This window comes from Arvicanthis niloticus, chromosome 8 (assembly GCF_011762505.2).
Source record: "Arvicanthis niloticus isolate mArvNil1 chromosome 8, mArvNil1.pat.X, whole genome shotgun sequence".
Lineage (NCBI taxonomy): Eukaryota > Metazoa > Chordata > Mammalia > Rodentia > Muridae > Arvicanthis > Arvicanthis niloticus.
Window position 1 is genome coordinate 24,554,406 of NC_047665.1, and position 22,245 is coordinate 24,576,650.

At 42.1% G+C, this 22,245-nt stretch overlaps 1 protein-coding gene across 1 annotated transcript; it reads left to right on the top strand.

Annotated features, from left to right (window-relative positions):
- Positions 1 to 8,442: 8,442 nt before the first annotated feature.
- Positions 8,443 to 18,733, top strand: Eef1e1 (eukaryotic translation elongation factor 1 epsilon 1). Its single transcript, XM_034511149.2, has 4 exons — positions 8,443 to 8,600; positions 11,076 to 11,276; positions 12,177 to 12,272; positions 18,132 to 18,733. The coding sequence occupies exons 1-4, from the start codon at positions 8,514 to 8,516 to the stop codon at positions 18,270 to 18,272; spliced, it is 525 nt and encodes a 174-aa protein (XP_034367040.1). The 5' UTR covers positions 8,443 to 8,513; the 3' UTR covers positions 18,273 to 18,733.
- The last annotated feature ends 3,512 nt before the right edge of the window (positions 18,734 to 22,245 follow it).

Consider the following 22,245-nt stretch of genomic DNA (forward strand, 5'->3'; position numbering starts at 1 on the left):
CTTTTATATCATGTTTATTATATCAAAAGGCCTGGTCAACCCAACTGGATGATGTGCAGAGTGAAAGACTTTGGAGCACCCTGTCTTAAATGGGATGTCGTTATCACACACCCCCTCCAAGACTCCTAAATGGGATGTCTTTATCAGGCCCCTCCCCTCAAGGCTCAGAGATCTATGCTGCAGAGGCATAGAAGGAAGACAGCAAGAGCCAGACATGGTGGTGGTTCCAAGGAAATGCTATCTTCCAGCCACAACAGGACAGAGGCACATATGAACTCACAGTGACTATGGCAGCATGCAGAAGACCTGAACACATTCATGTCAGAGCGGATCCAGCACTGAGAGGAGAAGTGGACCCAGATTCCCCCTCACCCCCAACCAAGAAGCCATCTGCAGCTGATACCTGCTGGCAAAAGGAGTGTCAAATTTCTCCAATGGACTGTCACTGGGCATATCAATCACACTCTAAGGCAGGCCCCATGCCCAGGAGTAGGTGGCAATCACAAAATGAACTCCATGGGTTTTTTTGTTTGCTTGCTTGCTTGCTTTTGGGGGGAAGTTTGAGAGGGTATGGATTTTTTGTTTCACTTTGCTTTGTTTCAGCTTTTTTTTTTTTTTGTATGTGTCTTATTTTTGATTGTTTTGATTTTCATTTTTGTGGGGGTTTTGTTATTTTGGTTTTAGCTTTGTTTTGTTTTATAAGAGAGAAAGTATATAAAGCTGGGTGGGTAGGGAGGTGAAAAGAGGTATCTGAGAGGTATTGGAGGAGGGGAGAAAACAATCAAATTACATTGCATGAAAATTTTTTTAGTGAAAACTGAATAAAAATGTTAAAGTACTGGTCAAATTCAGATTCAGTAGGCAAGATTACTGCACAGACAATAGGCAGTGCATGTTCAGAAGCTCACTGTATTAGTCATGGATCTCCGAGGAACACAGCTAGCAGAGTGTTACATACTGAGCCAGAGAGATGGCTCAGTGCATTAAGGAGCCTATCACCAAGCCTTAATCCTGAGTTCCATTCATAGGTCCCAAACGGTAGAAGGAAAAACTGATTCCTGAAAGTTGTTCTCTGACCTCCACACATGTAGCATGGCATCCATGAGTGAACATACACACACACAACAAAAATAAATAAATAAATAAATAAATAAATAAATAAATAAATAAATGTAATACATGTAGCATTAAACACACACGCACAAATGGTATTATTTATTAAATTGGCATAAACAATACTGCTATCTACCAATAAGAGAAGTTGAGAAGCCAGTAGGGGTTAGGTGTTGAGTACTACTCCTGGCTGGGTACCTCAGCAGTCCCAGTATGAAGCTGACAGCCTAAAGGTTTCCTGGGAAGTCACTGGCTTTTATTTAGTCCACATGGATAAGCTGAAGAAAATTGGCTTTTTAGAGAAACATGGCAACAGCAGCAACAGAGTAGATGCACTCACCAGCAGGGGGCGAGAGCAAGCGAGCAGGCAAACCAGCATTCGTTTTTCCCTTAGAGTTTACAGGCTACCTAGAGAGAATGCAGCCCATTCTGTAGGAGAGTCTTTCCCCCAAAGTGATCCTTCCATAAAGTACTCTCACAGACACTTTAGTTGAAGGCAGATCCAGTCAAGTTGATAACCAAAATTAATCATCACACACATTGCATCTATCCGTGTTGGGAGGGGGTATGCATACATATGACTATAGAGAGTGTGTTCCTGCCCATGGAATCACAGGCAGAGGCCAGAGGAAAAGACCATAATTCTTCCTCATTTCATGCACTTCCTGCCAACATCTAGAAGTAGCCCGTCTCCAAAGAGCCCCTATAACTTCTTGTGGGAAGTGGAGTTTGAAGCCAGAATATGGCAGATTGGGCATGCTCTTTGCCACTAAGGTGTGCTTGTTTTGAAGCCTTGTGAATACACATCAAGCCAGGAAACGGTTCTAACTTTTCTTAAGACAAAAACATCCTAAGTTCATCTGGATGGATGTTTTGATCCAAATTCAGGACAAAGGAGTTTGATTTAACCTGACGTATCCGGTGCCTGCAATGCAAAAGCCCCAACTTCCAATAGTACTCTAAAACTATTCCTTTGTTTTATCCCACAGTATACATGTGACCCTGGCAGAACAACACTAGCTTCTCTAACACTATCAAGAAGCTGGACAAACAATATCAGCAAGCAAAGGTAGAAGCATCTTCCATTGAATTTGTCTCCTTTGTCTATACAATTAAGAACGCATTGATGGTCATACTATTGTGTCAGTAAAAGAGATGCAGAGCTGAGTCGATGACTTAGAGCACACACTGCCCTTCTAGAGGACCTGAGTTGAGTCCCAGCAATCACAAGTACCCTGTAACTCCAGCTCGCAGATCTCTGACGCCCTCTTCTGACCTCTGTGGGCATTGTACTCCTGTGTACACACTCACAGACACATATATCCACATAACTTAAAATCTTTTTTAAAAAGGGTTTCACACTCTGAGGTAATCTCACAATTTGACCTGCTTTTCAAAACAAAACACAATTTGTTTTGCTTTTCTGGAGATTCCTTTTTCATTTTGATAAATTTAAAATGGCATAAAAACAAACCTACTTCCACAGACAAATCTAAAAGAAGGGGTGGAGCCACTCAATCTGGTTCTATTTCTCATTCCTCCACACTTTATAAAGGTTTTGGTACATAATTTGGCTTTGAAGTAAAATCAAAATGGTACCTATATTTGCAGCAGCACACCAAACTTAATTAGACAGAGAGTATACTGTAAATGCCTTGCTTTTTCCACTGACATATCCTGGAGGCCATTGCTACTATACTAAACATCCCACTATACTGGGATGTTTCTAATTCTTTGTAACCTTCTTTATCTGAGTATGCATAGCATGATGTACGTGTGTACAGTGTGCATGTGAATGTATGTGCATGCATATGTGCATGCCACTGGGCATATGTGGGGGTTAAAGGACAATCTGAGTATCATTGCCTTTTATCTTGTTCTGAGCAGGTGCCCTGCTGCCCATACCAGGCCAGCTAGCCTAGATGCTTCTGTGATGGTTTGTACATGCTTGGCCCAGAGAGTGGCACTGTTTGGAGGTATGGCCTTGTTGGAGTAGGTGTGTCACTGTGGGTATGGTCTTTAAGACCCTCACTCTAGCTGCCTAGAAGTCAGTATTCTGCTATCAGCCTTCAGATGAAGATGTAGAACTCTCAGCTCTGCCTGCACCATGCCTGCCTGGATGCTGCCATGTTCCTGCCTTGATGATAATGGACTGAACCTCTGAACCTGTAAGCCAGCCCCAATTAAATCTTGTCCTTTATAAGACTTGCCTTGGTCATGGTCATAGCAGTAAAATCCTAACTAAGACAACTTCCAAGGACTCTCTCTATCTCCCATCTAGAAGTAGGTGGGCTGGAATTAATTTTGATTTCTGTGGGTTCTGGAGATTCACACACTGGTCTTCAAGCTTATGCTGCAAGCACTTCATCCATTGAGGCAGGTCCCCAGCCCAGACTTTATTTTCTTACAAATATAACCACCATCTTCGGTATTGTGCTTGGATTTGAGTTCATGATTTGGAATTTTCTCATGTTATAGCCAAACTGCCTCATGGTTCTGCCTGCTTGGGAGCTGTTAATTTTTTTTTCTACAGGTGAGTTTCTAATACACTTGAAGTTTCCCAGTTTGAAGCTAGGGAACACTGTTCTGTAAAAGTCCATCTGAGGTAGTGGGAGAGACGACTAAGTGATTAAATATTGCTCTCTCAGAGAACAAAAGTTCAACTCCCAGCACCTTTGTCAAGAAGCTTACAACTGCCATAACTCCAGGTCCAAGGGGATCTCAGCCTTTGGTCTCCCAGACACCTACACACGCGCACGCACGCGCGCACACACACACACATACACACACACAAATAAAAATTAAATTTGAAGTTCATTTCAGGCTGGCAGATAACGGCACTTACCATAGAATCTGATAACCTGAGCTGGATCCCCAGAACCCAGAACCCATGTGTTAGAAAAAGATAATAGACTCTTCAAATCATCCTCTGACCTCCACACCCATACTGTGGCACAGGATTGTCCACACACAGTACATAAATAAGTATGTAAATAAATGTTTATGTCTAAAACTTACATTTCAGGACTTAAGCTATAGCTCAGTGGCAGAGCACGTGCCTTGTGTTCTCATGTCCTTTGTTTGCTCCTGAGTACGCACACAACAAGAACAAAGACAAAGCCCATGTAACTTAATGAAGGTTGGCATCTATAGGGTACCACTGTCCCATTATTTAACTGCATTGTGAAGTTTTATGCATTTATACCATCAGTCACATAACCGGTTAACATGGGTGAAATTGGAGCATGATTTTTGAGACCCTGCATTTAATCTAAGTAGTGTCTTCTCTTCTTAGCTTCTTAGTATTGATTTGCAAATATTATTATTCTTTTTGCTGCTTTTACAAATTCTCTTTTTTGTAATTTCTTTCTTGACTGAGTTCTCATAATGTGAAACTACACAGTTTGTTAAAAGAAGTTTGACTTCTTGTTTCAAAATGCATGCTTCTAGTGGTTATCTACCTTGGTTCTAACACAACGTGTGTATGTGTGTTTACAGCTGGGGTGGAGAAGTGTGCCACCTTGTCTGTGAGAAGGCTAGAGGGCATCTTATGGGTGTCATCTCTCTTCTCCCACCATGTGAGGTCCAGGTATCAAACTCAGAGCATCAGCCTTGGAAACAAGAGCCCTTCCTTTTTGAACCATCTAAACCCCCCTATGCTTGCTTTTTAACTGATTTTTTTTAAATATGAATGAGTCTTAAAATAACATTGAGTGGCTTTTCTGCATCTATAGAAATGATTGTATTTTCTTTTTCTATTCATAGGATGAATTATGTTAGATTTATAGTATTGAATTCTCTTAAATGCTTGGACTAAACTCTACTTAGTCGTGATGTGTTATATGTTTAAATATGTTATTTGGTTCTCTATTAATATTCCTGTATGATTTTATCCATATTTTAAAATTTTAAGTTGTGTGTGTGTTTGTTCAAGTACATTCAATGCTAGCACATATCTGGAGGTCAGAGGACAACTTGCGAAGCCATTGTCTCCATTATATGAGTTCCTGGATGTCTTAGTTACTCACTCTTCTGTTACTGTGAAGAGACACCATGACTGAGACAACTCTTAAGAAAAAAAAGCATTGGGGGTTTGCTTACAGTTTCAGTTTAGTCCATTATTGTCATGGCAGAAAGCATGGCAGGCACAGGAACAAATCCTGATCCAAGATGTGTGTGTGTGTGTGTGTGTGTGTGTGTGTGTGAGAGAGAGAGAGAGAGAGAGAGAGAGAGAGAGAGAGAGAGAGAGAGTCTGGGTTTAGCATAGATTTTTAAAACCGCAAAGCCCACTTTCTCCAGCAAGGCCTGTAGTGGTTTGAATAGGTTTGACCCCCATAGACTCAAGTGTTTGAAAGCTTGGCCCACAGGGAGTAACACTATTAGAAGGTTCACCCTTGTTAGAATAGGTGTGACTTTGTTGGATGAAATGTGTCACTGTGGGGGATGGGCTTTGAGGGCTCCTGGTGCTCAAGCTCGGCCCAGTGCTCTGTCAGTCTCTCCTGGGTGCCCTTGGATTAAGAATCTCCACTTCTCCACAACCATGCCTGCCTGGACACTGCCATGTTTCCTGCCACGATAATAATAGACTGAATATCTGACACTGTAAGCCAGCACCAATTAAACATTGTCTTTATAAAAATTGCCTCGGTCATGTTTCTTCACAGCAATGGAAACCCAAACCAAGACAAGGCCACACCTTATAATTCTTTGAATCCTTGAAAGCTGGTTTACTCCCTAATGACCAAAGGATTAAATCTATGAGCCTATGGGCCCATTCTTATTCAAACTACTACATTCCACTCCCTGGCCTCCACCAATTTATAGCCATATTATAATTCAAAATGCACTTAGTCTAACTTCAAATATTGCCACAGTCTACCAGTCTCAACACTGTTTATAATTCCAAAGTTCAAAGCTTCTGAGACCCATGGTAATCTCAAAACTGTAATCCCCTGTAAAATCAAAAGGCAGATTGCATACTTCCAACACACAATGGTATAAAATGTACATTACTATTCCAAAAGAGAGGCCAAAGGAGCATAGTGAAGAAATCCTGGGACAAAGGAAGACCAAAACCCAGAAAGACACCATATTCTGCATCTTCTTCACATCTGTCTTTGTTAGGGTTTCCATTGCTGTGCAGAGACATCATGACCACAGCAATCTTATAAAGGGAAACACTTAACTGGGGTTGTCTTATAGATCAGAGGTTTAACCCATTATCATCATGGTGGAATGGATGCTGGCGTGCAGGCAGACATGGTGCTGGAGAGGAGCTGAGAATTCTACATCTGGATCCACAGGCAACAGGAAGGGACTGTCACACTGGGCCTGGCTTGAGCATCTGAGACCTCAAAACCCTCCCCCAGTGACAAACTTCTTCCAACAATGCCACAACTACTCCAACAAGGCCACACCTCCCAACAGTGCCAGTCCCTAGAAGCCTATATGGCGGTTCTCATTCAAACTACCACAATATCCAGTGTCAAAGCACTCCTCGTATCTAAGTCCTTCCAGATTTGTTGACTGCAGCATATTTCTCTGTCTTGGGCCATTTCCACACCTTATCTGCAAGTTTCCATGCCTTGTATCCCAAGACTTTGGCATCTCCAACATCCTGCAGTCTATACAATTCAGACTTCATCTTCAGAGCTTCACACAATGGCTTCTCTGGACCTCTATGCAGGGACACCCCTGACAGAGACCTGGCCTCCGCAGCTTTCCTTAACCACGGAGGGAGAGTCCACAACCCCTTTCTTGTATCCTTGACTCGAAAGCCAGAACCACATAGTGAAGCTGCCAAGTTCACTGCTTGCTAGGCTGGACCTTCTCCCCCTCACTCAAACACGTGTGCATCAGCTTTAGGGTTTTTTTTTTTTTAATGGGTTTCCATCACTGTTTAAGCTTTTCTTTAATTTCTTTCACAAGTTGGAAGCTTAGCTGTGTGAGGGTCTTGCCCTGAGGTCACCACTCCCTTTGCTCCACATAGCATCAGGCTTCTCTTTAAACTTTGTATCACCAGACTTGGCTCCAACATCCTGGTGCTCCCTTCCTCCTCCAACGGTATCTTTTGTGATTTTTTTTTCCCTTGTGTAGCTTGCTGCTTTTCATTCTAGATCTGTGTAAGTATGACCACTCACAACCGCATGACCCAGTCAATCCTAGCCTATCTTGAAATCTCCTCTGCCAACAATATTAATCCAAAATCTCCAATTCACTTTCAAGTGAATTTTTTTAGGACAAGGGCATAAAGTAGCTACATTCTTTGCCAGAATTATTATAAAAATGGTTTTTGGCCACTGACTAATATTCTTCCCCTCTGAAATTTCTTGGGCAGGGCTCTCACAGTTTGTGAACAGTTCAAATCACCCTCAGCACTGCTTTCCATGCTCCTACTAGGAAGGTCCATTAAGTTCCACTTATAGCATCCAAACACTTTTCTAGTCTAAGTCTCAAATCTTCCGTATTCCCCCAATAAACAGCATAATCAAGCCGGTCACAGTAATACCTTGGTCGCTGGTACCAACTTCTGTCTTGGTCACAGCTCTATTTGCCTATGACAACCATTTTTATTCACAACCATTTTTATTCAAACCGCCACATAAAGATTGAACTTGTGTTAGTTAGGGTTTCTATTGCTGTAAAGAGACACCATGAGTTACTATGAACTCTTATAAAGAAAAACATTTAGTTAGGGCTGCCTTACAGGTTCAGAAGTTTAGTCCATTATCTGCAGGCGGACAGATATGGTGCTGAAGGAGCCAAGAGTTTTATATCTGGATCAACAGGCAGCAAGAAGAAAGAGTGCCACTGAACCTAGCTTGTGTATCTGAAACCTCAAACCCCACCCCCATTGACAAATTTTCTCTAACAAGGTCACACTTCCTAAAAGTGACACTCAGCTATGGGTAAATGGAGGCACGTTTTCATTCAAACCACCAAAAGTCTCAAGTTCCCTTGCTAGGTCACTGGTCTTTATCCATATGTTAAAAACTAAGATTGTTCTATAATTTTTTTCTTTGGAGAACTATTTGATGGGTTTGGGAATCAATGCTTTACATTTATAAAACAAATAATCTAAATTTTTCTTCTGTTCTAAAATAGTTTTATAAGCATTATAATTATTCAATCTTTAAAATTCTGATACATTCTCCTGTGAAACTGTCTGCACTCAGTGCTCTCCCTTGCCTAGTGCGAGCAATCCACGAGTCTCAGAACTTTGGCAGATCCCGCCCTTTATTAAGAACCGCCCCCTGCCCTGCGCTGACTCCGCCCCTTTTGCGCAGGCGCGCTTGCCGCTCGTCCAGCCAATCGTGGGAGAACTCTGTGGGGGCCGGACTTCCTGCTCAATCAATGTCCTAGCAGTTCAGGTTCCGCCCCCCTAGGAGCTGGGCCAGAAGATGGCGGCGGCCGCGGAGCTGAGGCTGCTGGAGAAGAGTCTGGGACTGAAGCCCGGGAATAAGTACAGCGCTCAGGGAGAGCGACAGGTGAGGCGCAGCGGCAGGAAAGCGGCAGGGCGGCGAGGTGACCCGGAGCCTACGCGACCCAGCCGGGACACAAGAGTGGACTCTACTCCCCACGTGCATGCGGGGCGGGCAGCGTGGCTGGGTCTGGACCTCCAGGCAAATGTCACCATCCCCTCTGGGAGCAGAAAGCCAGTTCGTGGAGGCGTGGGCAGAGCCGTAGGTTCAGATCCCTGTAGGCGGCGGTTAGCCGTGCCTGGTCCTTTCATTCAGCGACTCCCTTGAGAGCCGTCGTGGGAGTGGGGCGGGTGTGTGGCCGGGCGAACCGTACAGATTCCTGGAAGCCGCCTGGGGGAGGGAACACGGAATAGGGTCCTGCTCATCCTGGTGACACACCGGCTTGGGTGTGCATTGTTCAGAGAGAGAACTGAGGAAGTTTCCGGGTGTGGGGCTGTGGAATGCCTGGTGAGATGCAAGGATCCTGATTTCTTAGGGTGTCGAAAATGAGTCGTTTATAACTCATCATTTGCCGTGGAAAGACAGTACCAGAGGAAGAATGTAGTGGGAAACCGACTTTGTGTGTGCATTGGGGAGTGATTCCAGATCCAGATGGCTTGTTCTTGTTTGGGCCCTAATGCCTTTTTGTTTTGGTACAGGAGTATTGTGGGGTTTACATGAACTTAATGTGACCTGGAACGGTTAAATGACTTGCCTGCGGTAGACTGCAAAGGCAGGCTCTCCCGGAGGTGAGGCGCCCTGTCCTCATCCTGCCTCCTTTGCACATCCTCCTTTTTTTGGCTTAGGAAAACATTGCCAAGACGTGAGGAACAGTCTTGCTTTCAGGGCAGGAAGAACAGTCACCAGCAATGAAGGGCCCAATAGGATAAGCACCAGGGGAGGAGTACACTGAGGAAGTGGGATTTAAGCTTCAGTGAGAAGCTGGTGTTCAAGGGATTAGACTTCAAAAGATGCAGAAAACCAGTGAGTTATGTAAGTTTGAGTCCAGTAAGTCACCCAAAACAGAGTAGTGTGATACAGAATAAACCCAAGTTCAGTTTGAGACCAAAATGTGAGGACTTTTGAAGTTCAGAGTTGGGTTTTAGTGTCTTGTTTAATTAGAACATTTCACAGTGAGCCCCGGCTGAAAGTTTCTGGTTTTGTGAGTACAGATACAAAGGATAGGGATAAAGTCGCCATGTTTCATTAGTTAAAACTAGCAGCAATACACCAGCAGTTAAGATGCGCTCGGCTCGGCGAGCTTACCAATAATAACGAGGAACAGTCCAAGGATCCAGCTGTAAAAGAGGGATCAATTAAATTCTGGTATGTCAATCCATGAGGAAATTACTTATCCACCCATTAGAAATAGCTCACATCTGACTTGGGAAGTGGGTAAAGGTGGAGGATCACCAAGAGATCTAGGCCAGCCTGAGCTACAGACTGAGAACCTGCCCCCACACCGCACCACCCCTGAAGTGATTACTTTGAAGACCATGGAACCCCAAAATGGATGTGAAAATAATGTTTCTGGTAATTAAATCTGCATTAAGAATCATTAGATTGCCAGGCAGTGGTGGCACACGCCTTTAATCCCAGCACTTGGAAGGCAGAGGCAGGTGGATTTCTGAGTTCGAGGCCACCCTGGTCTACAGAGTGAGTTCCAGGACAGCCAGGGCTACACAGAAAAACCCAGACTCAAAAAACAAACAAACAAAGAATACATTAGATTATCTACATCTATATATAACATTGCAGGGTTATATAGATGGTTAAGATTTGCCATGTGGGTACTGAGAATTGAACCCTGATCCTCTCGAAGAGCAGCTAGTGCTCTTAACCTCGAATCCATCTCCTTTCTCCTCATATTTGGTTGGGTGGTTTGGTTTTTGTTTGGTGGTGTTAGGTTTGGTTTTGAGGCAGGGTCTCACTGAATCGCTCTGGCTGTCCTGGAACTCACTGTGTAGATTAGTCCTTGTCATCGAGTGACCTGAGTAAGTCTGGCTGCCTGAGGAGGTGATAAACATTACTTCCAGCTGGAAACATCTCCATTGCTGGTACAAGTGTCTCACCCTGGCTACTCCCCTGCTGTGGTGGTTTTAGGTAGTTTTAGAGATGCATTGAAATTAGTGCTGGGCCGCTGCTACAAAGAGTCTCCTCAGACCTCTGCAGACTTGCTTAAGAAGTAAACTTTTGTAGGGCAAGGGATGTGGCTCAGTGCAAGGCCCTGGATTCTATCCCCATAATAAAGTATTGTGGTTTCTGGTTTTCCTCAGTGTGTACTAGCAGTTGTGAGTTACTTTGTAATGTTTGGCCAGCTTTTGTAGGTGTTACTGCCAGCTCCATCACCCAGCATGCTGTTAAGTTATAGACCCCATGACTACTGTTGTCTTAGCTTCCATTATATATGATTTAGTATCATAAAGAGGATTACTTCCAGTTTACAATGATGATGGTCTCTGTTTTTTAACATTTCCTGAAGAGTTTCTTTTTCTTTTTAAGATTCCAGTTCTACAAACAAACAATGGTCCAAGTCTAATGGGATTGAGTACCATTGCGACCCATCTAGTCAAGCAAGCCAATAAGGAGCACTTGCTGGGGAGTACTGCAGAAGAAAAGGCAATAGTTCAGCAGTGGTTAGAGTTCAGAATCACTCGAGTAGATGGACACTCCAGTAAAGAAGACACCCAGACTCTGCTGAAGGTATATTGACTGTCTCTGCAAGCTGTGCTGCAGGAGCCAGGAAGCAGAAGGCCTATCTTCATTTGGTGGCTTTCTTCCCTATTCCCCAAAGTGTTTAAAATATATACATATTAGTACATATGCACTATATCTGTGTATATATTTATGTATACTATATGTATATACATACATATAGTGTATATGTACTTATCAAAAGCCAATTAATAATTAAAAATCTTTTATATTGGGAAAAAATTAACAAAGAACATTATTTTGCATAGTTTGTGTGCATGTATACAGATCAGGTGGAGGTCAAGGGCCCACCTCGGTGGTCTCTGCTTTCTCTACCTTCTTAGGTTGAGACAGGTTTTTACTAAACCCAGAGCTCACTGATAGCCAGAGAAGTTGGCCAGTTAGCTCTAGAGCTGCACCTGTGTCTGCCTCCTCAGCACTGGAGCTACAAGTATACAGCATTGTACGTGGATACTGGGATCTCACCAGGTCCTCACGCCTGTGTGCAGGCTCGGTAGGTAATACTGGGCTGTCTCCCCAGCCAGAGTGAGCGTGGTTCATACAGTGTAAGAACAAAAGCTTTGTGCTCTGACATGGCCAAAGATGGCACTTAGGATATTGTTTCTCTTGGAGACATCTAATTTGTGATTTTTGAATGAATCTTAGTTATTAACAATTTTCTGTTTGTTTCCAAAAGGTCTCCTCAGACCTCTCCCCCCAATCCTCCTGCCTCATCCTCCTCCCAAGTTCTGGGATTACTTATGTGATCCAAGTTAAAGATTAGGTTTATGAAATTAAGTCTCAGTACTTTTCTGTTGGGTGGCTTCTAGATGTTTTAAGTCACAGGCCACAACAGCTACATTGTCACCGTTTGTAAATCAAAGCCCTTTTCCCTTTTCTCTCCCCTAGGATCTCAACTCCTATCTTGAAGATAAAGTCTATCTTGCAGGTCATAACATTACCCTGGCGGACATCCTACTGTACTACGGGCTCCACCGCCTCATAGTGAGTATTTGGGTGCTATTAGGCCTTTTTTTTTTTTTTTCTTTTTTTTTTTCTTTTCTTTCTTTTTTTTTTTTTTTTGTAATATTCTGAATCACTTTTTAATGTCATGGATTTTAATCATATTATATTTCAACATATCGAAATGAAAGTTATTTTAAAACAAGCATTGTAGGCAACACTTGCCACAGAGTATTTACAGAGTTGTTCTCTCTTGTTTACTTTTGACTGCTGCATTTTTGCTTTTGCTTTTGCTTTTGCTTCAGTTCTTCCTCCACAGCTACTGCCCCCGGTTCTGTCATCATCCCCTCCACGTGCAGTACCCCATCTTCTGTGCACCTTCTGCCCAAGCTCTTGAGTCAAGTGTCTTGATTGCCAGTCATAGCCTAACTTGATGACTCTTGTTTACTTCACTACTTTTCTTGCCATCAAGTATTGCCCTGTCCTTCCCTCTCCACAAGAGCGTAGCATTCTCTTACTCCAGTGCCAAGGTGGGACTGGTTAGCACCAGCCTCCAGAAGACACTGGAGTTGCTGTACTTAAGTCCTCCACTTAAGCCATGCTTCTCAATTTGGATCTACTTGATTTTATTAAGTTATTCCTCAAGTTGGGTGTAGTGGCATTCACCTATAATCCCAGGGCTTGGAAGGCTGAGGCACAAGGGTTACAACAAGTTCAAGGCTATCCAGAACTACATAATGAGGTACAGGACAGAGGAGGCTTTTGTTTTTTCTCAAAAGGGTGCAGCCAGGCTTCCATTACACCAAATATATGTAATGTTGGCATGGCCTACTTGGTTACCCTAGCATGACACTCCTATTATATGTTTAAAGTTATCCAGAGCCCCCTGGGCATGCCCACTATTCTATATCTGAGAGGGATAAAAAAGGAATATTAACCTTTATTTTCAAGGAACTACTAATCTCATTGGATAAGCTGTTTTACATAGAGAAATTAGAGAAAATGGAACCATGTACTGATTTCAGGTCAGAATATAATTCGATCACTTAAAGGGTCAGGTTATACAGGAAAAAGATTCATGACAATTATGTACAGAATACGATTGTCCTTGACTAGCCAAAGAAATTTGTCACTCTTATATAAAGTTTCTATATTAGCTGTCAGTACTTCTAACATGTAGAATGGCTGTGTCATTCCTCATCAAAAAGCAGCATGTCAGCTGTGAAAGAAAGCTTCTCATCGCTCTGCTAGTGCAGTGAAATGTAGTGGGTGAATGGTGAGCTTAGAAGAAACAGGACTCACTGCACAAAGCCAAGAAATGGAGAAGTGGGTGTCTTATTTCTCAGTCCCTCCCGGCTTACCAGGATTAAGCTTTGGAACTAGCAGTATTCGGTGTCCTGTATCGTGTGTTCCTGTTGAATCTACAGTAATGCAGTTTTTAGTTGTGGTCTTCGGTATATGTAGAGGATATTTGCATGTGAAGAAAGCTTCTTGGAGCTGAAACCTGAATCACAGCAGCCTCTTTTTATTCCATCCTAGAGTCAATCTGTCTTAGTAGCTTTTTGAACTTAGAATGATGACGTGGCACAGCTTACCTCATTTCAAGAGGAAAAAAGTCTCCAAAGTAAAGAGGATTTGCTGCTAAGGTACCTAAGCTTCTCTCCTGGTGGCAAACATACCGCCTGTGAGCTTGGGGAGCCTGACTTGACCTGGACAAGGCTGTGGCTGGGATATTTGGTATTACTTAATTCTGAAAGCTTAGTACTGGGAGAGATCTGAGCTGACTGACCTAGTGACTGTCTGCAGGGCTCTAGGGACTGGCTTCCTGTCATTAAGGAAGATGTCTCCTAATTCAAACCAAAGGTGATAGTAAAGTGTATGTGTTTGTATTTTCTTCTGCTGGCTCAGCGCAGAGTGTGGGAGAACTTAGGCAACATTTCTCTGCCAGAGCAGCGAATACAATCGTAATTCTATGGTGTGAATACTCCCAGCTCCAGCTGCACTTACTCAGCTGTGAGTCAGGCAACATGGAAGGCCTTGGCTTTCAGGAAACTTAAACTTTCCCTCAGTTCTGAATATTAAAATCGGGGTTTTCTTAGTTATTACCCATTTATCCCCACTTATATTTTCTGTTCTGGAATACGTGCCTTCTATACCTATAGTAACTGTTGTGATTAAAATTATTATATTTTTGAGACAATTTCTCTGTGTAGTTCTGGCTGTCCTAGAACTTGCTCTGTAGACAGGATAACCTTGAACCCAGAGACCTGCCTGCCTCCTCCCTCCCAAGTGCTGGAATTAAAGGCATGCACTCCATCACCTGGCTTATGGTTATCATTTTCAAAGCAACATTGGATAGACTAATCCCTCAATCTCTTTGACTGTTGCTTTGGGTTTGTACAAGTCAAAATACGTATCTTCTCTCAATCAAAGAACAGGCAAGGAATCCACAGGCAGAAAAACCTTCCTAAGGAGTGGGCCTCATAAACTAAAACTCTCCAGGTGACAGGGTTGCAGCATGGTGTTAAGTGACATTTTTGTTAATTGGATCTGAGTAGACTGAGAAAGGTGACTGCTGGGTAGTAGGCTGGGGTACAGAGATGCGAGGTCTGGCTCAGCCACCTGCTTGTTCCATCAGCTCCTCCAGCTTTGCTCGCTTTAGCTGTATATTGATGCTCACCCAGTCCTGCACCCCTTCACTTACCTTCTGAAGTTGTTAAAGCCTTACTTTGTGATCAGCACAGGAACCTGTGAGTCATGAAATAACCCTTAGATGGTTCCTGTTGGAAGCCCAGAGTTACAGCTATGGCTGGGAAGTTCTGAGATCGGGTTTACAGTGCTCATTACTGCTTGTGTTGATTCCAGCACTGGTGACCGATGGTCGCTCTCCCAGTGAGTCCATGTAGACTGTGCCTGATGAGCAGACTGTGCCTTGAGAGTGTTAGAATTCTTTTTAATTCTAAAGCTGTGGCTGGCCTGTAAGAGTGTTCTGAGCTAAAATGCATTTGTTCAGAGCCTGGAGCACCAGTGGAACACGGGGTCTTTGAAAAGGAAAGGAGAAGGGAAAGAGGTGGCTAAGGAAACAACCCCAGGAACGCTGACCATCCCGACTGTCCTGAGACAGCCTAGTGCCCCTGGAAGGCTGAAGCCAGCACTAGTGCCAAGCTGCACTAGTGGACTGCACTGGAGTGTTTCCCACACGTCTTACTGGAAAATAAGCAAGTCAGAATGTCATCTGTTTGGTTTTAAGGTTTGCAGTAAGTACTGAGTCCAACATAAACAAAAGTGAGTTAAGTAGGAGAACGAGCTGGCACCACCAGGCAGATACTGGTGTCTAGACCACTAGAAGCAGGAAGCAGTGTTTGTGTTGTCTTCCTCCTTGGAAAAAGAAGGAAAGTAACTAGGAGGGGATGTTGGAAAGCAACGTTATAAATGAAGTGACCCAGGATCATCACATCAGAACCATTTCTAAAAGTAGTTTGGTAAAGAGAAATAACTCTTGCTTAGTTTATTGACAGTAACTTTATATGCAAAATGTTTTCCAAAAAAAATAACAGAGAGAATGAGCCAAGTTCAGTTATCATTTTCTCAGACTCAGAGCCCTAACCTGTCGAAAGACATTAGCTTAAGTCAACTGAGAATGCCATGCAGTAGACACTCTCCAAAAATTGTTGGACTGGTTTGGAAAATATTAGGAGATTTGGAAGCTATGAGAATACAAGTAATTTTATCCTTAGGTTGGACTGTAGTCCTTAGGGACTACAAATGTGAAGTGTGTAGGTTGGAGAATATTTATTTTGGCTTATGTCCTCAGTTGCTAGTCTTTTAAATAATAGGCCTGGTAGCAACAAATACTAGTTCTGTATGTTAACAAATGTTTCACAATATAAATATTGAATACATATATTTCACTAGGTTAAATCTCAGTGTGCAAGCTGAAGACAAATAATTATTCCTACCTTAGTGTTTGGAAACTTGGTACTCTGTATTTTAGTTCATCCTGAAAAATAATTTTAGGGAAATTGCTAAGTCATCAAGTCTTGTAATGAAATAGTTCTAAAATTCTAAAAAGGTCATTGTTTGTTCTTTCATTTTACAGTTGATTCTAAAGGGAATCTGGGCCAGCAAGACAGGAGTACATTCTGCCACTGAGCTGTGCCCCTGTCCCTGAGCTTTTATAAAGCCTTGCATTTAGGGGTCTTAGAAGTAACTCGGAAAACACTGGCTGCCATGTCAAGCCATATTCAGTCCTTACACCAACCAAACCACAGCAAAAAGAGCAACCAAAAACCCAATCTTCTCTTAAAGTCTTTGGTGATATTTGTAATATATTGGTAGAGTAATATGTGTGTGTGTGTGTGTGTGTGTGTGTGTGTGTGTGTGTGTGTATTCATTTACAAAGTGTTTTCTGAGCACAGACTAAGTCCCACAAGTGACTACTTCATCTTTTCTGCGTAAATGTATCAGATGCTCCTTTTATTTCAAACCTAAATATCAGGAATGTGTGAAACCTAAATTCTCTTATAATAAAAATTTGTCTTTACACTAAAAAAGACTTTCTTGCTCAGTCTTCTTGAGTAATACTTACGGATTATTATCTCCATGTGATGAATTGTTCCATTAATGTAGGCAAGTCATAGGTCTTTCTGACAACTAGTCACAGACCTGCTCCTCTTGAAACCCAATCAGTGCGGTTTTTATCATTTGTTACATCGGCCCATGTGCTGACTCTGGTGTGTGAGGCTCACATGGTATGTAACTGTAACAGCATTGAGACTCTGGGCAACTTAAGTCAAGGAAGTTGACAAATACAATGTTTGCTCTTTTATTATTAGTGTTTTATGTTCCCGAAGTTACTGCACACTAGTTTGACTTTCACTTGCTAGGTCCTGTGACTTGGCAGGTATTGCCTATCGACACACCTAGACACAGCCTTGGGACATCCCATCACTAAAGTGCCTGCGGGTATACAAACCTCTTTGGGTGGGTGTGGGCCTGTGGGGCCCAAGCTGTTTTGTTTTTATTTTCTTTGTGTTATAGAGACTTAAGTGTCCTTTCAAGACTTAAGAATTAACCTTGAGTGGAGGGTCTAAACCACCCACATGTGAAATGATGGTTTCCAGTTAATTCCCTGTGTGGCTTCCTTTTTACTGAACAACTTATTCCTAAAATTTGCCTTAGAGAAAATCTTGTCACCACCTACTTTGGAATCTGATCCCAGGGGAATGATAAGTGCCTCTCCTTTGTATCAGAGATGCTGGGTGATGTGAATCATTTTACTGCCCACAGTGAACTGGGCTGAGTAATTTAATCAGCCATTCTTTTAAGTCATGTGTCTCTATTAAACTGTAAGCACTTAAAACTAAGCAGGTTACTGTCTTTGAGGGTGGTATCTCCCTCTGAATTTGAGAAGGAAAGTAGCAATTTTCTGTTTCCCTCTTTGTCTGCCTTGCTCCCTCTCTGTATACATATTTTTTTCTTTTTATTAACAGAACATTCCCTTATTAAATATGTTAGATATCTTCATTTTAGAGGTTTACTAAGAAACCAGAGAAAGAATCATATCTTAGTCTTTTGAAAACTCTTATCTCTCATTTTCTTTTTTTCAGTAAAGTGAAAACCCCTTTGGGCCTTTAAATTCTGTATTAATGTCAATTTTTATATTTATGGAAAGTTTGATATTTTCTTAGAAAGCACATCTGGTTCTGAACTGCACATTAAAATATTAAGCTATATATATTGCTATCACACGTGTCTGCAGCTTTCCATTCAGTATAAATATGTTGGCTTTGAAGACTCGGGGATTGGGTGTTTCTCACTTTCTGTCAGTCATCTCCTAGTGCTGACAGCTCTGCTCACGTACAGTGAATATTATATGTTGTGTTTTTAATCTCTTCTTAGGTCGACCTGACAGTTCAAGAAAAGGAGAAATATCTTAATGTGTCTCGCTGGTTTTGTCACATTCAATATTACCCAGACATCAGGCAACATCTGTCTAGTGTTGTCTTCATCAAGAACAGACTGTATGCTAACTCCCACTAGAAGCCCCTGCTGTGCAGCAGCCAGAATAGAAGTGTAATGGAAAATGTATTTGGACCATGGTACTAATGTAAATTAATATGACGTCATTGTTTCTTTGTTAATGTCGGTAGAATTTTTAACATGTAAGTTCAATCTGAATGTTTTCTTTGTCCCTTATTAATGTAAAGTTCAGCTGTCATTCAAACAAATCACGATCAGATTACAAACTTTGTTTTTATAGGCGAAGTTGATTTTAGTAACAGTTGCAAATCAGTGGCTCAACTTTAAAAAAAGTCGCTGTTGGTGGCACATCTGGCTGTTTACCTTTTTGTGTTTTTAAAATTCATTTTTCTCTTAGATATTTATTGTAGTTAATTTACTAAAACCTATGACAAATTGTGTTGAGGGATCAGAAAGGGAAGATAGGTATATTTGTTCTTAAAATATTTATGTGAGCTAGTAAATGTGGTTTTAAAAATCAACTTTTGTTTGTTATTTTTCCTATTCTCAGTATTTACTGAGGTGAAGTGAATCACTGAGCCCCTACTGCCAGGGAATTAAATGTGTTCTTCTTAAGCTAATGCCGCCTTTCTCTTGTTGGGCATACTGAAAGATGACGTAAGAAACTGAGCTTCACCATCTCATCTCATCCGAAAGCCAGCAAGCGCTGAGTCTGCCGTTGTAGCACCAAGAGCAGGGACTGTTAACCACAGCTCTGTTCAAGCAATAACTCGCACTGGTTTAATACTGACAAGTTATTGAGCGTTAGAGCTCATCTTTCCAAATAACAGAGAGAGACTCAGGCATATTGTGGCCTTGCATGTTCATAACCCAGCCACAGTGTGGCTGAGTGAGAACAAGGCCAGCCTAGACTACACCGAGAAACATGGACTTAAGAAAACAATGAAGGGCCAGGGTGTAACTCAGTGATAGAGTGCTTGCCTAGCATGTGCTAGGCCCTGTGTTCAGTCCGCAGCACTCGGAGAGCCAGAGAAGGGAAGGGATCCTAGGTGGTATCATTCAAACTTCCAGGGAGAGAGCAAGAGATGTGGAAGTAGTCAGCACTTGGGATGAGTCCTGTTTTTATCATTAAGTATATGATTTTTTTAAAAAGCAAAAAGCCTCACTTCTAAACATTACTGCATTAGAAACCAAGTCAGAATGAGACAAGCACTCTCTAGGTTGGTGATGAGACACTCTGACCCTGGTTAGTGATGACACTGGCTAAGTCAGTGTGTCTGATGAGGACACACTTCCCCCAGGACGCTGGTCTTGTTTCACTTTCGGTGGTAATCATAAACACTACACGTTGGTCCTCCCTACCTGCCATCCCTGAGATGCCATCCCGCTCATCGTGTGACTCCTCTGGCATAAGACAAAAGGCAGCAGGACATCATCTAACTATGGGAAAAAGCGAATTCACTTCACCACCTTTACGGTCCAGCCCAGTCCTTGTTTCCTTCAAAATGTTGAACAAGAGACATAACCGTTGTGCTTACTTTGCTTCTGAGACGTCTGTGAGATGCTTGAGAAATGTGACCACTCAGATGTGTGCTGTGTTTGAAAAGTGGTTGCCTCTTTTCCACCATTTCTGTCTCTAAAGCCTCAAAATCTGTTTCCTGACTGCTGGGTGCTTGCTATAGGTGTATTTAGCGCCTGCCGTGGATAGCACAAGGTACAACACATTCTTAGCTTCAGAGACTATGACAACCTGGGACCAGACCCGCAGGGCACACAAAGTGTTCTTTGGTGGCATCCTGACCCCACCATTCTTTGGAAGTAAATACTAAGTATTAAATAGAACTGCCTACTGTGTTCTGGGCCCTGTACTGGGAACTTCATGTTAACTCATACCGACTTTCTGGTGGCCACATGCTAAATAACACCTCAGATGGAAATGTAATAGATAAGACTCGTATGACCTTGTCGGGTTGGTGACAACCTGTCAGCCATATTGTTCACTGATTCTCCTGCCCAGATGAGTTTCATGCCTCTATTCCACATGCAAACTTGAGAAACAGATAACTCCAAATAAGAAAGCATTGTACCTTAGTCAAGAGCCCATGACTTTTATTCAGTCATTAGAACAAATACTAGTTTAAAATAAGGAGGCGATACCTAAAAAGGCCATTTGTTCATAGACATAGATACAGGAATTCATTTATTATGAGCTCACTTCCCTGCTAATCCCCTCATCCAGTTAATGGATGATCTCTGTAAGGTTTTTACAGGCAGCTGTCTCCCACCCTCTATCTGCAGGCAGATAAATGCTAAGAAGGTCCACCTGGTGACTGAAACTACAGATCGTTCCTAACTCTGCACATACTATACTTTTTCCTATATATGCACGTGTTCGATGAAAATTATAAATTAGGTAAGGTAAAAGGCCAATCAGTAAATGATAGAATAACCCTGAACAATTACAACAATGTACGTCTGACACCACAGTTAATCTGGCAACCAGCACAGTTACAGTGACTCATGGGTGGGTAGAGTATACAGTGTGGATACACTGGACAAAGGTAATTGACAACAGTTACAGTGACTCATGGGTAGGTAGAGTATACAGTGTGGATACACTGGACAAAGATAATTGACAGAGGCAAAGGTAGGGCAGAAAGTCATCATGCTGTTCCAAAGTATTCACAGTGTAGCAAGTGAATTGTTTATTTCTTTGGATTTTGGGTATTATTTATTTATTTGTTTGTTTGTTTATTTGGAGTATACTTGATAGTGGGTAACTGGAACCATAGAAAGTGAAATATTTCATGAAGTGAGACTGCTTTATATGGGAATTTTTACTTTTTATTCCCTGATTTCACCTCTTTATGCCTATAGTTAGGGTCAGAAACAGGCACTGTAGGTTTTCTACAAGGGCAAAGGCAAGAAAGAAGGTGAGGCAGAGGGTGTGGAAACCTGGGATTCACTGTCCTTACAGGTGTATCGAATTTATGAGAGCCTTCCTTGAAATCTGTCCAGAATAGCTTCAAGATCTGATGATAAAATTTTAAACAGATTTACGATTGGGGAAGTATAGAACTGCCCTGTAATCAGCTACACACGTATATCACTCCAAAAGATAAAACACAACTGCTTGACAAGTCAGTACTCACATTAGAATCACTGTGAACTGTGGCCTTTTCAGTTATATTTTTCCTTAACATTTGACTTTTCCTAAAAGAAAAAAAAAGGACAAATATTAGAAGAACTTTAATATTAATCTAGCTTTGGCAGAGATGTGGTGAGTTAATGGATTAGAACATTTAGCTTTTTTAACCCCAGAGAGCAGTATTTCTTCTTTCTCTCCATAATTAGATAATATGCTGCTACTCATTACCAGGGCACTAAATTTCAAATTCTCTGTACACCTGAACAGGCTGCTACAGATCTGGCCGTCTTAATTTTAGTCTTGATTTATGGAAGCTGAATTACATTCCTAACCCTTCCTGGAGCTCTGGGTGAGTTTTATTGCAAATGCAGTGGGGAGAAAAGTTACCATCATATATCTCTCTTGCTGGGCAGACTTTTAGGCAGACAAGGGGCCCGGCATGTGCTGTTCTGTGTTCTGCATGGATTGATAACACTGTGACACCCAGCTCTAGGGTTACACGCAGCATATCACAGATGAGATGGAGAATTTCTTTTTGCAATGATTACTTGTAGAGTCAGGATTCCTGCAGGCTCTGCCTCTATTCCCAATACTGCCAGTGAATAAAACTAATTCCTACTGCTTTGTAATTTACCCAAACTCATCTTTCACTGAGCAGAGGGAGGCCCAAAGAAGGCCGATGGAAAGTCAGGAAATTCTAACGTTGACCGTTTTTTGCTGTTATGTCTCAAGTGTCCCTGCTTCTGTGACCATACTTCCTTTGGGAATATTCTGATTTTTTTTTTTTTTTTTTTTTTTTTTTTTAAGATTTTTTTTTCCTTGAAAGGGATAGAAGTCCTGAATCTTTTCCAGCTCAGTGAGTTAATTTGATAGCTCCTTCGCGCT

Bases quoted from the DNA above. Each gene is read 5' to 3' on its own strand.
- Eef1e1 (XM_034511149.2), top strand. From the start codon at position 8,514: ATGGCGGCGGCCGCGGAGCTGAGGCTGCTGGAGAAGAGTCTGGGACTG. The intron at 8,601-11,075 runs GTGAGGCGCAGC...TTTCTTTTTAAG, and splicing joins GCGCTCAGGGAGAGCGACAG to ATTCCAGTTCTACAAACAAA. The intron at 12,273-18,131 runs GTGAGTATTTGG...ATCTCTTCTTAG, and splicing joins ACGGGCTCCACCGCCTCATA to GTCGACCTGACAGTTCAAGA.